Source organism: Loxodonta africana, chromosome 13 (assembly GCF_030014295.1).
Source record: "Loxodonta africana isolate mLoxAfr1 chromosome 13, mLoxAfr1.hap2, whole genome shotgun sequence".
Taxonomy (NCBI): Eukaryota; Metazoa; Chordata; class Mammalia; order Proboscidea; family Elephantidae; genus Loxodonta; species Loxodonta africana.
Genome location: NC_087354.1, coordinates 30,931,213 through 30,943,812, shown reverse-complemented (window position 1 = coordinate 30,943,812; position 12,600 = coordinate 30,931,213). Strand labels below are relative to the sequence as shown.

Here is a 12,600-nt window from a genome sequence, read left to right as displayed (position 1 = left end):
CCATAACAAGGTTGCTAGACTTCTTTAGCTGTTCCTATCTAATAAATATTCGATGGCTCGTGTGGTTGGAAGAATGGAGAATTTGGAGTGTCAGTCTCTAACTGGAAGTCCTCCCTCTGCCTTTCACTCATCTTGTTGTGACCTTTAGCAAGTTAGCTCTTGCCATCACTGTTCAGTAGTATGAACTGTGCTGCTGTAGTTCTGCAAACCGATTCTAACATTTAGACTATGCGAGCTTAGTAATCAGCATTTTCAAATTTCATTAACTTGTTGGTCACTCTGTGTCTTCCATTTCAACCCCAAATTTGATACTATAAAAGTTTCCAGAGCTGGAAAGGACCCTGCAATGATCCAGTCCTGTGATTTCCAGGGCTTTCCATGGCCATTTAGGGTTTCAAGAGGCATTTTTGAGGGCCCTTCCATTCCTGTTTCAACCTCTTGATTTGTCATTGTGTGTGTGTGTGTATAGATTCCAAATAAGGTTTCTTTTAGGCAAAAAAAAATTTGAAGACCACTGATGTAGAACATTTTGCAGGTGTTGTACATAGGGTCGCTCTGAGTTGGAACTGGTTTGATAGCATCTAACAACAACAAAAAAACTGAGGCATAGTAAGATTAAATGGCATATCTAGATTCATACAGCTAATTAAGGAGCAGAGCAGAAACTAGAACTCAGGTCTCTTTATTCTCAGCATCCTGTTCTCTTCCTTGGCATTTACACATATATATTAAAGTGAAATTTACTTACTATACATGTGAAAAAGACTGTAATTTATAAAACCCCAAAACCAAACTTGGTGCCACTGAGTTGATTCCGACTCATAGCGACCCTATAGAACAAGGTAGAACTGCCCCCATAGGGTTTCCAAGGCTGTAATCTTTACAGAAGCAGACTGCCACATCTTTTTCTCACAGAGCAGCTGGTGGATTTGAACCACCAACCTTTTGGTTAGCAGTCAAGCATTTAACCACTGTGCCACCAGGGCTGTATAGTAGTATAAAAAAGCAAATTAGAGTCCTAGAAACTGGCTGGCACCAGCTTCTGCCATTAGTGTATGAGTGAAGTGGAAGGATAGGGAATAAGCATTTCAGTTATCACTAAATGTGTTGCCATTTTGAACTAGAGTTACATGGAGAGAAATTCTTTTGGTCTCCTGAATTTTCTTTATCTTCTGTTTAATATGCACAAATGCAGTTCTACCCTTTTATTTCAAAGGAAAATCGGCATTATTACCTTATTGAACAGAGTAGTAGAAGTAAATGCTCTGATATTCACTGTTGAGAGCTTCATACTAATGATGAAAAAGAAAAAACTAAAACCCAAGATCTTGAAAGTACCTTCGGGATCATCAACGTAATATTAAACCATTTTTAGTATGGTTTACCGCTGTGTATTTTATTACCTTCTACCTCTTTAAAAATTAAATATTATATAGAAAGGAATTTTCATCCTTGTATTATATTAATTTGAGCACCCCTTCTACTGCCAGAAATAGAAAGTTCACTGCATTTGGATTTCCCTAGTAGTCTTTTTAAGTAATTCTATTGCATTTAAGTTACCTGCCCTGAAATTTTGCTTTTGCAATGGTATGTGGCTATGTAAGATCTCCTACGAGGTAATTTTGACATGTTATATAAGTTGCCAAAATATTCGGGCTCGTTCAAGTATGGCATATTGTTGGCACCATGGGGAATATCACTTAGTGCTCTGGTAGTTAATTATTTGAATCATTATATGTGATCTGCTTTGTGGACTTTTGCCTTTGTGCTCTCAGGATGAAACCTGACAGATCTTTTCTTTACCATTATGTTAATAGGAGGTGGTAAAAGCCTGTGTTACCAGCTACCCGCCTGTATTGCTCCTGGGGTCACTATTGTCATCTCTCCCTTGAGATCACTAATAGTGGATCAAGTCCAAAAGCTGACTTCCTTAGATGTAAGTTAAAACAAAACACTACAATGTTAACAATGAAAATGCTAATGAAAACGTGCTGTAAAAACAATTATATGTCCATACTCTGGATAACCTTTTTATTAAATAGTTCAGGAATTGTACAAATAAAGGAAAAATAACCTCCTGCTGGTCAATTTGATTCTATGCTAATAGAATATTTTTTAGCAGGAAATTTTTACCTGTATTTTGCAGATGTAATTTTTTTTTTTACTAATATGAAACTATTTCTCTTTTTATTGTGGCCAGATCAGCATAGTCCTCATTCCCTTATATCTTAAAATGTATACGTATGCACACGCACACACATATTTTTTTCCTCATGGCCGAGGTTACGGTAGTATATGTACGCACTCTCCTAAATCCCACATATTATGATCAAACAAGGCCATGAGCCACCACCCCTTGACAAGACCACTGGTTTGACTTTTCTAGAAAAATGTCTTAGTACAGCGAGGGGAGCCGTTGTTCAGCCATTGGTGATATTGCAGCCCCTTCATGGTGATTATACTGTAAATCCTGAAGGTATGTTTACATTTTTTTGAACGTAGCCATACATTAGGACTGGAATCTCTTGGATGCTGAATTCCTATTTAGCTTACTTACAAATATGAAATAACTAGGAAGACCAAAAGAGCATTGAATTTAAAATAGGTTGATGTTTCAAGGAGGTAATTTGTGTGAAAAATGGAAAAGGAAGTGAACAGTGGGAAGAATATTTTGAGTTATGCTTAATAAGGATCAATGTATAAGATGTATTAACACATTCCAATTGTTTACTACTTTTATACTTAGATTCCAGCTACATATCTGACAGGTGATAAGACCGACTCAGAGGCTACAAGTATTTACCTCCAGTTATCAAAAAAAGACCCAATTATAAAACTTCTATATGTTACTCCAGAGAAGGTTTGTATCTATATCATTATTTTAAAGTATGCCATTAAAGCCCACCAAAGATACATGAATTTTTAATTTTGGCATAATTTGTGATGTACAGTGGAGTACAAGGAACTCATGTATACATTTCCCTCAGAAGCTCCAAATGGTTACATTTTACGACAATTGCTTTATCTTTCTCTCCATATGTATCTTTTTCCTGAAACTTTGAGAGTAGGTTACAGACATGATATTCCTTTACCCTTAAATACTTCTCCGTGCATTTCCTTAAAACAAGGACTTCTCTTACATAACCACAGTACCCCTTTGCCATCAAGTCGATTCTGACTCATAGCGACCCTATAGGACAGAGTCGAACTGCCCCATAGGGTTTCCAAGAAGCAGCTGGTGGATTTGAACTGCAATCTTTTGGTTAGCAGCCAAGCTCTTAACCACTGCACTACCAGGGCTCCAGCCACAGTACACTTATCAAAATCTGAAAACGTACATTGATACAATACTACTACCTAGTCTATAAAAAAATATAGACCTTATTTAAATTTTGCTAATTTTCTCAATAATGTCTTTTATAATAAAAGAAAATCCCAGATGACACGCTGAATTCAGTTGTCATGTGTCTTTAAATCTCCTTTAATCCAAAAGGTTTCTTCATGTCTCTTTGTCTTTCATGATCTTCAAATTTTTGAAGAGTGCAGACCAGTTATTTCGAGGACTGTTCCTTAATTTGAGTTTATCTTACGTTTTCTCATGATTAGATTCATGGTGTTCATTTTTGGTAGGAATATCACAGAAGTGACATGTTCTCAGTGTATCCTATCAGGAGGCACTTGATGTCAATTCATGTTAGTACTGGTGATGCTAGTTAACTTTGATCACTTGGATAAGGTGGTGTCTGCCAGATTTCTCCACTGCAGTTATTTTATTTTGTTGGTAGGTGTTCTATTGGAGAATACTTCGAGACTGTGTAGATAACCTATTACTCCTTCAATTTTTACCTGTGAGTTTTAGTATCCATTGATGAGTCTACCCTGAATAAGTCATTACTATAATGGCTGCCACAGTAACTTTCTGATTTAGTTGTTGTTCTACTATAAGAAAGAACTTTCCCTTTTTTCTTCACATATTTATTTGTATCAGTATAAATGCATACTGGGGGTTTTTACTTTATTCAGCAGGTTATAATCAGGTATCATTGGTATTTAGATTTGGCCAGTGGGAATGCCATCAAGCTGGCTTCTGTGTTCTTTTGACATGTCCCTGTCAAGAGGTGTGTTAGGCATGCTCGTTGCTACTGGGAGGTCATTGCTTCCAGGCTCTGTCAGTGGACAGAGCTAGGAAATACACATTTACATATACATAATACAGTTAGGCAAGTTTTTCAAACATAACACCTCCATTACCCTGTTACCAGTGTAAACGTGGTGATCCTCAAATGTTTTGGGGCAGAAAGAAGTTTCAGAACCTCTGACCCAATACGTGAACTGTTTATTGAATGTGGGTGAATGTTCTACCAAGTCAGATTTGCTATTTGCCATTAATTCTGCTATTCACTGCATAGATTGAAATAACAACCAACTGACAGGGAAGCTGTAGGATGATATGGTGTCTGTGGTTGTAATCTGTTTTCTGTCTGTACCAACACGTTTCCGGTCTAGGTCTGTGCAAGCAACAGGCTGATTTCTACTCTGGAGAATCTGTATCAGAGGACGCTCTTGGCACGTTTTGTTATTGATGAAGCACATTGTGTCAGTCAGGTAAATACAGTTTTTATGTCTTGAAATATCAAGAAATACGTACTACTAACCGTATCATTTTCAAAACTAACGAGAAGCCCACAGTGAATGACTTGTTCTCTAGTTTCACAGAATAAGGTGGTTCTGTTTTGTTGGTAGCCGTTATTAATGATAGCGTACATTCTGTTGAAATTTGGGGGGAGTTGTTTTCCATTTATTCATCCTTTAATTCATTAATTCATAAACATATAGGAGAGCCTGTTTGGACCAGGCACTGTTTGAGGTTCTGGGGATATAATCCTGAAGAAGGTAGAAAACTTCCTGTCCTCAAGAGTAAGTAGAAGATGAACTGAAGGATAAACAGGAGCCAGACCCCAGAAGGCCTGGTACGCAGGTTTAAAGGGTTTAGATTTTATCAAGCAGGTGATGTGTATTCATGGCAGGCTTTTAATGAAGGAGTAACATCATTAGATTTTCCTTGTTGTTGTTAGTTGCTGTTGAGTTGACTCCAACCCATGTGTGCAGAGTAGACCTGCTTCATAGGGTTTGCGAGGATGTGAGCTTTCAGAAGCAGATCACCAGGCCTTCTTCCTTGGCACCTCTGGGTGGGTTCGAACCGCCATCCTTTTCAGCTAATAAATCAAGCACTTAACCAGTCTTGCCACCCAGGGACCTTAGAAAAAGATAAAATATGTGTATTTATCTTATAAGTGATAAACAGTCAGTGAATTATTTTAAACAAGATGATAGTCAAATTCCTATTATAGTAAAATAATTTTCCCAGGTGTGATCTGGAGATTGAATTGTAGGAGGGCAAAACTGGGGAGGGTGGGGAGAGATTCTATTCATAGAGAGTTGGAGTAATCAAAGAAAAACATAGTGGACTAAGGATATTGACCAGTTTTTGCTTTTCATGTAAGGAAGATCCAAGTAGTCTGAAAAGTAGTAATTTTTTTTTTTTTCCAACTAGTGGGGACATGATTTTCGTCAAGATTACAAAAGAATGAATATGCTTCGCCAGAAATTTCCCTTGGTTCCGGTGATGGCTCTTACTGCCACCGCTAATCCCAGGGTACAGAAGGACATTCTCACTCAGCTGAAGATTCTCAAACCTCAGGTGTAAGTTTTTGAAAGTCATGAATTTAAAAACCCTAGGGCTTTGGTTCCCAGACTTTGCTGCACATTAGAATTATCTGTGGAGCTTTAAAACTCCCATGCTGAGTTGTATCCCATGCCATTAAGTCAGAATGTTTGGGGCTGGCAGCCAATATATTTTTTTAAAGGATCCCTAGGTGATTCCAGGACCCCTAGTGGCACAATGATTAAGCACTCGGCTGCTAACCGAAAGGTCAGCGGTGTGAACCTACCAGCTGCTCCGTAGGAGAAAGATGTAGCAGTCTGCTTCAGTAAAGATTTACAGCCTTAGAAACCCTACGGGGCAGTTCTACTCTGTCCTATAGGGTTGCTATGAGTCAGAATTGATTCGATGACATGTTTTTTTTTTGTTGTTTTTTAGGTGATTCCAATGTGCAACAAAGTTTAGGAACCAGGCCCCTGGGACTTTTCTTCACCTACTGAAATTAAAGCACTATCCCATCACCTGTTTTAGAAGTAGGAATAAATTACATTGCTGTATTTATTGACCCTGGTATAGTCCCAGTGATAAATTAGCTTTTATTTATCTCATTTTACTTTCCATACATCCCAGAGTATACTTCATGAAATGAACAAATGACCCTGGGTTCTCATTTTCCCATAAAGTTCTAGTTATAACCAGGATGTTGAAAACAGCCCAGGAATTATGCCTAACAGCTGGTTTACTTTGTTTTCATCTCCACAGCAAAATGCTTCTTGTTGCCACCAAATCCATAATTACTCAATAACAAAAATTACTGTAAAAAATATCCCCATGTACATAGGTTGTCGTTAGTTGCCATGGAGTCAATTCATGGTGACGTCACGTGTGCAGAGTAGAACCGCTCCCTAGAATTTTCAAGGCTGTGACCTTTCGGAAACAGTTCGCCAGACCTGTCTTCTGAGGCACCTCGATGTGGGTTTGAACTGCCAAACCTTTCAGCTAGTAGTTGAGTGAGTAACGGTTTGCGCCACCCAGGGATTCCTATACCTTGTTTTGTGCCTATACCTGAGTTTAGGAGCCCTGGTGGTACTGTGGTTAAGAGCTCAGGCTGCTAACCAAAAATCAGCAGTTCAAATCCACTTGCAAGTCCTTGGAAACCCTATGGGGGCAATTCTACTCTGTCCTATAGGGTCACTATGAGTCGGTATGGACTCAACAGCAACAGGTTTGATGCATTCTCTGGTAGGTTCATTCACTCAGCAAATATTTATTGAACATCTATTGTGTACAAGGTTAAAATTTTTTTTCGTTCTAATTTATTAATGGGTGCTTTGTGTTTGAGGTATAAACATTAATCCGGGATGTTTGTAAAGGAATAATGACTATAAAAGACATGGGAGTGGATTCGTAAAGCACAGTTTGTTCATTTGGGAATAAATAAGTTGTACCTACAAATACTGTAAGCAGTAAAAACAACCACAGTAAGCTCTAAGAGGGTCATGAGAATAACTGAAAGTTTCCTATGAATCTGAAGGGCGTCATGAGATTCAGATTGCTACAAAGGCCTTTGAAGTTTTAACTGGCAGTTTCCAAATTATCTGATCTATACCAGGAAACTCAAGCACTCTGAGTTTCTTCCAGCCTTTACAGCCCTGAAATCTTTTGTTGCTAGGAGTGCTTTTATACAGCACTAATGATCATACTAGAATGCAAGAATTTTATAGTCCTTAGGATAATGTGTGTGTAATCACAAAATTTGAAATGGAATGTTTTAATTTAATCTCACTTTGAGAAGGGTATTTGTAGAAAATAAGCTTTTTTCCATCAGCTTACGCCAAATGTAATTTACTGCTATTTTAAATCAACCATACTAATTGGCAACTGCCCAGAGTTAAATGATATAAATTCCATTCACCTTTTGAATAACTTTGTGAATGCCGAATATGTGATTTATGTTTGAGCAAACGTTGCGCATGTTTGTCTAGAGGCAGACACCTTTAATCTCTTTTTGTAGTAATGTGGGGAGGTGACCAGCCTGGAAAAGCGATAGATTGTGCTTTCCCTGAGTCTAGCACACGGTGCCTTGTGCCTCATTGCTAGATGTGGGTCCAGTGCGCAAATTTGGGCAAGTCATTTGACTCCTTAATGCATTTGGTACTTTTATATTTGTGAGTAAATCCCTTAGTGAAAGAAGATTTTAGCAAACTTCGATACTGATACGTTATTTCCTGCTATTCTTTTCTGCCAATAGATTTTTTTTTTTAATTTAATTTGCCCAACTGTTGCTGTGTCAGGGCTCTGGAGAACTCAGGTGTCTCTAGGTTTGGAGCCATGGGCTCCCACTTTCCTCTCCTACTGCCTATGTGTAATAATATTCTCCCCCTTGGGAAGGTACAGAGATGAATAATAAAACAAGGCCTTATACCTTACTCTTAAGACCCTTAAAATATGAACTAGGGGACAGCAAAGAGACAGACATATAGTCAGTTAACTGTAATGCAGCAACAATAATAGCGAACACTTATCTAGCCCATCCTGTGTGTCAGGCACTGCTCTTGGCATCGTGTGGTACCTCCATTCTCCGCACGAAAGTCTTATGAGGCAAGTACTCTATTTCCCCCGTTTTAAAGATGAGCAAACTGAGGCACAGGGGTTTTAAATAACTTGCATGGGGTCATACACCTAATAATTGTTGGAGCAGGAACTTAAACCCAGCAATCTGGTTTCAGGACGCATTTAAATACTACAGGAAATTGCAGAATAAAGTAAGTGGTGATTAGAGATGTTAATTACAACTGTAGGAACTCAAGAAGGCACGATTAACTGTAACCAGAAGTAACAACTAATGAAGAGGGATGAGAGAGAGTTTTATAAAGAAAGCAGACCTTCTAGGGTGAGCACCTTTGTAAAATTTTAAACAGCTTTATTGAGATATAATTCACATATCATAAAATTTATCCATTTAAAGCACACTATTTAATGTGTTTTTTAGTATATTCACAGGATTGACCCTCAGTACCGTCTAATTTTAAAACATTTCTGTCCACTTTAAAAGAAATCCTGTACCCATTAACAGTCAATTCCCATTTCCCCTAGACCTAAACAACTAATATATTTTCTCTTTCTTTACATTTGCTTACTTTGGACGTTTTATATAAATGGAATTACCCAATATGTGATCTTTTTGTGTTTGGGTTCTTAGCATAATGTTTTCAAGTTCCATTCATGTTGTAGCATGTATCAGTGCTTCATTTTTTTTATTACCAAATCGTATTCTACAAATGGGTACTCCATAATTTATCCGTTGATCAGCCAAAGGACCTTTAGGTTGTTTTCATTTTGGGGCTATTAGGAATAATACCAAGTTGTGCATTTGTATACAAGTTTTTATATGGACATGTTTTCATTTCTCTTGGGTTGAATGAGTATATACCCTGGAGTGGTATATACCTGGAGTAGAATTGCTGTATCATGAGGCAACTCTATGTTTAGATTTTTGAAGGAGTTCCAGACTGTTTTCCAAAGCAGCTGCACCATTTTACATTCTCACCAGCAGTATATGAGGGTTCCAATTTCTCCACATCCTTGCCTACACTTGTTATTGTCTGTCTTTTGGATTATAAGCATCTTGGGGGATGTGAAGTGGTAGATGAGTGGCATTTTAACAGGCGAAGAGTGGAAATTCAGGGCTGAAGATTCTGGCATGAAAGTATCCATGGGTTAAATAGAGAAATGTAGAGAAAGGATAACCCTCAAAAGATGGCTTGAGGCCAGATCATGGAACATCTTGCATGCCATGATGGTAAAGTGTTTGCACTTTATTCTGTAGACATTTTGACCTGGGAAGTGGCTTGATCAAAACTGTATGGAAGGATGATATCCTGGCAGAGGATAGAAGATGGAGTGGAGGAATGAGATTGGAGGCACATGGCAGCTTCTTAGGAACCTATTTCACTCACGTAGGAGACAGATGATGGTGGCGGTGGCAACAGCAGAAGGCGAAGGACAGAGTAGAGAGAGAGCAGAGTTGAATCAAAAGGACTTGGAACTGGTTAAGGGGAGAAACGTGGGCATAGTTGAAGCTGACCCTAGTTTCTGGCACAAGTGACTAGTACCACTGACCATAGCCAAAGATGTAGGAAGGGAATGGGTTAGGCTGGGAGGAGGGAAGGGTGTGTGATGAGTTTGATTTTAGATTTGTGATGCTTGGAATGTTTAACAGATAAGTGGAAATGTGCAAAATCGTGGTCCTTTTTTTGGTCCTTGTACTTCCCTAAAGAATTTTAGAAAACATGTACCTCCTCTCACATCTTTAACCTGACACCTAAAATTTTTCATCATAAGCTTAAGTAGTTAAGGAGAATATGGTCTTTGTAAACATCAAGGTTTTTAAGCAAAATTGTTGCCTCACTCTTTTAAATGTATTCGGTAAATAATAAATATGGTAGCAATTCTGTACCCACTAGCATCCACTTTAAAAATACGTTAAAAAAAATTTTTTTTTTTTTATTGTACTTTAGGTGAAGGTTTACAGAACAAAGTAGTTTCTCATCAGTCATTACACACATTGTTCTATGACATTGGTTGACAGCCCCACGACATGTCAGCACTCCCTTCTCAACCCTGGGTTTCCTATTACTAGCTCTCCTGTTCCCTCCTGCCTTCCAGTCCCAGCCCCAGGACTGGTGCACCCCTATTCTTCTTTTGTTCCATGGGGCTGTTCAATCCTTGGCTGAATGGTGAACCTCAGGAGTGGCCTCATTACTGAGCTGAAAGGGTGTCTGGAGGCCACGCCATCAGGTTTTCTCCAGTCTCTGTCAGACCAACAAGTCTGGTCTTTCTTTTTGAGTTAGAATTTTGTTCTACATTTTTCTTCAGCTCTGTCCAGGACCCTCTATTGTGATCCCTGTCAGAGCAGTCAGTGGTGGTAGCCGGGCACCATCTAGTTAAACAGGACTCAGTCTGGTGGAGGCCGTGGTAGATGTGTTCCATTAGTCCTTTGGACTAATCTTTCCCTTGTATCTTTAGTTTTCTTCATTATTCCTTGTTCCTGAAGGGGTGAGACCAGTGGAGTATCCTAGATGGCTGCTCACAGGCTTTTAAGACCCTAGACGCTACTCACCAAAGTAGAATGTAGAACATTTTCTTATAAACTATGTTATGCCAGTTGAGCTAAATGTTCCCCAAGACCATGGTCCCCATAGCCCTCAGCCCAGCAATTTGGTCCCTCAGGGAGTTTGAATGTGTCTGTGGAGCTACCATGACCTTGCCTTGTACAGATTGCGCTGGCTTCCCCGGTATTGTGTACTGTCTTACACTTCACCAAAGTTTCTACTTATCTATTGTCCATTAAGTATTTTTCCATCCCCACTCCTCCCCTTCCTCATAACCATCAAAGATTGTTTCTTTTTATATGTAAACCTTTTCATGAGTTTTTACAGTAGTGGTCTCCTACAATATTTGTCCTTTTGTGATTGACTTATCTCATTCAGCATGATGCCCTCCAGATTCATCCATGTTATGAGATGCCTCACAGATACATCATTGTTCTTCATGGTTGTGTAATACTCCATCGTGCGTATGTACCACAGTTTGTTTATCCATTCATCTGTTGAAGGGCATCTAGGTTGTTTCCATCTTTTTGCTATTGTGAACAACACTGCAGTGAACATGGGTGTGCATATGTCTATTAGTGTGACGGCTCTTATTTCTCTAGGATATATTCCTAGGAGGGGGATTGCTGAATTGTATGGTATTTCTATTTCTAGCTTTCTAAGGAAGGGCCATATTGTTTTCCAAAAAGGTTGTATCATTTTGCATTCCCACCAGCAGCACGTAAGAGTTCTGATCTCCCTGCAGTCTCTCCAACATTTGTTATTTCCTGTTTTATTGATTTGTGCCAGTAGTGCAGGTTTGAGATGGTATCTCATTGTAGTTTTGATTTGCATTTCTCTAATGGCTAGAGATTGTGAGCATTTCCTCACATGTCTGTTGGCCACTTGAATGTCTTCTTTGGTGAAGTGTCTGTTCATTTCCTTTGCCCATTTTTTTAATTGTATTATTTGTCTTTTTGTTGTTGAGGTGTTGGATTTTCTTGTAGATTTTAGAGGTTAGATCTTTATCTGATTTGTAATAGTCAAAAATTTTTTCCCAGTCTGTAGGTTCTCTTTTTACTCTTTGGTGAAGTCTTTTGATGAGCATAAGTGTTTAATTTTTAGACGATCCCAGTTATCTAGCTTATCCTCTGGAGCTTATGTGTTGTTGGTTGTGGTTTGTATCCTGTTAATGTCGTGTATTAGGGCCTCTAGCTTTTATCCTATCTTTTCTTCTATGAATTTCATAGTTTTTGGCTTTATATTTAGGCCTTTGATCCATTTTGAGTTAGTTTTTGTACATGGTGTGAGATATGGGTCCTGTCTCATTCTTCTGCACATGGACTTCCAGTTTTGCCAGCACCATTTGTTAAAAAGACTATCTTTTCCCCATTTTATGGACTTTGGGCCCTTGTTGACTATCGGGTGACCATAGGTGGATGGATTTATATCTAGGTTCTCAATTCTGTTCCATTGGTCAATGTATCTGTCATTGTACGAGTACCAGGCTATTTTGACTACTGTAGCTGAATAGTAGTTCCTGAGGTCAGGTAGTACAACTCTACTTTATTCTTCTTCAGTAGTGCTTTACTTATCCTGGGCTTCTTCCCTTTCCATATTAAGTCAATAATAAGTTTTTCCATCTCTTTAAAGAATGTTGTTGGTATTTGGGTCGGTATTGTATTTCTAAATGGCTTTGGGTAGAATTGTCATTTTCACAATGTTGAGTCTACCTATCCGTGAGCATGGTATGTTCTTCCATTTACGTAGATCTCTTTTGGTTTCTTGCAGTAGTGTTTTGTAGTTTTCTTTGTATGGGTTTTTTACATCCCTGGTTAGATTTAT

At 38.6% G+C, this 12,600-nt stretch overlaps 1 protein-coding gene across 2 annotated transcripts in view; it reads left to right on the top strand.

Moving 5' to 3' along the window:
* The window catches only part of BLM (BLM RecQ like helicase), a 107,448-nt gene that overhangs the window by 43,158 nt on the left and 51,690 nt on the right, over positions 1-12,600 (top strand). For both annotated transcript variants that reach the window (XM_003413875.4, XM_023553001.2), the window contains exons 9-12: positions 1,818-1,936; positions 2,747-2,860; positions 4,507-4,605; positions 5,555-5,703. In XM_003413875.4, coding sequence (XP_003413923.1) covers positions 1,818-1,936; positions 2,747-2,860; positions 4,507-4,605; positions 5,555-5,703 — 481 coding nt within the window. The remainder of the gene's footprint in view (positions 1-1,817; positions 1,937-2,746; positions 2,861-4,506; positions 4,606-5,554; positions 5,704-12,600) is intronic.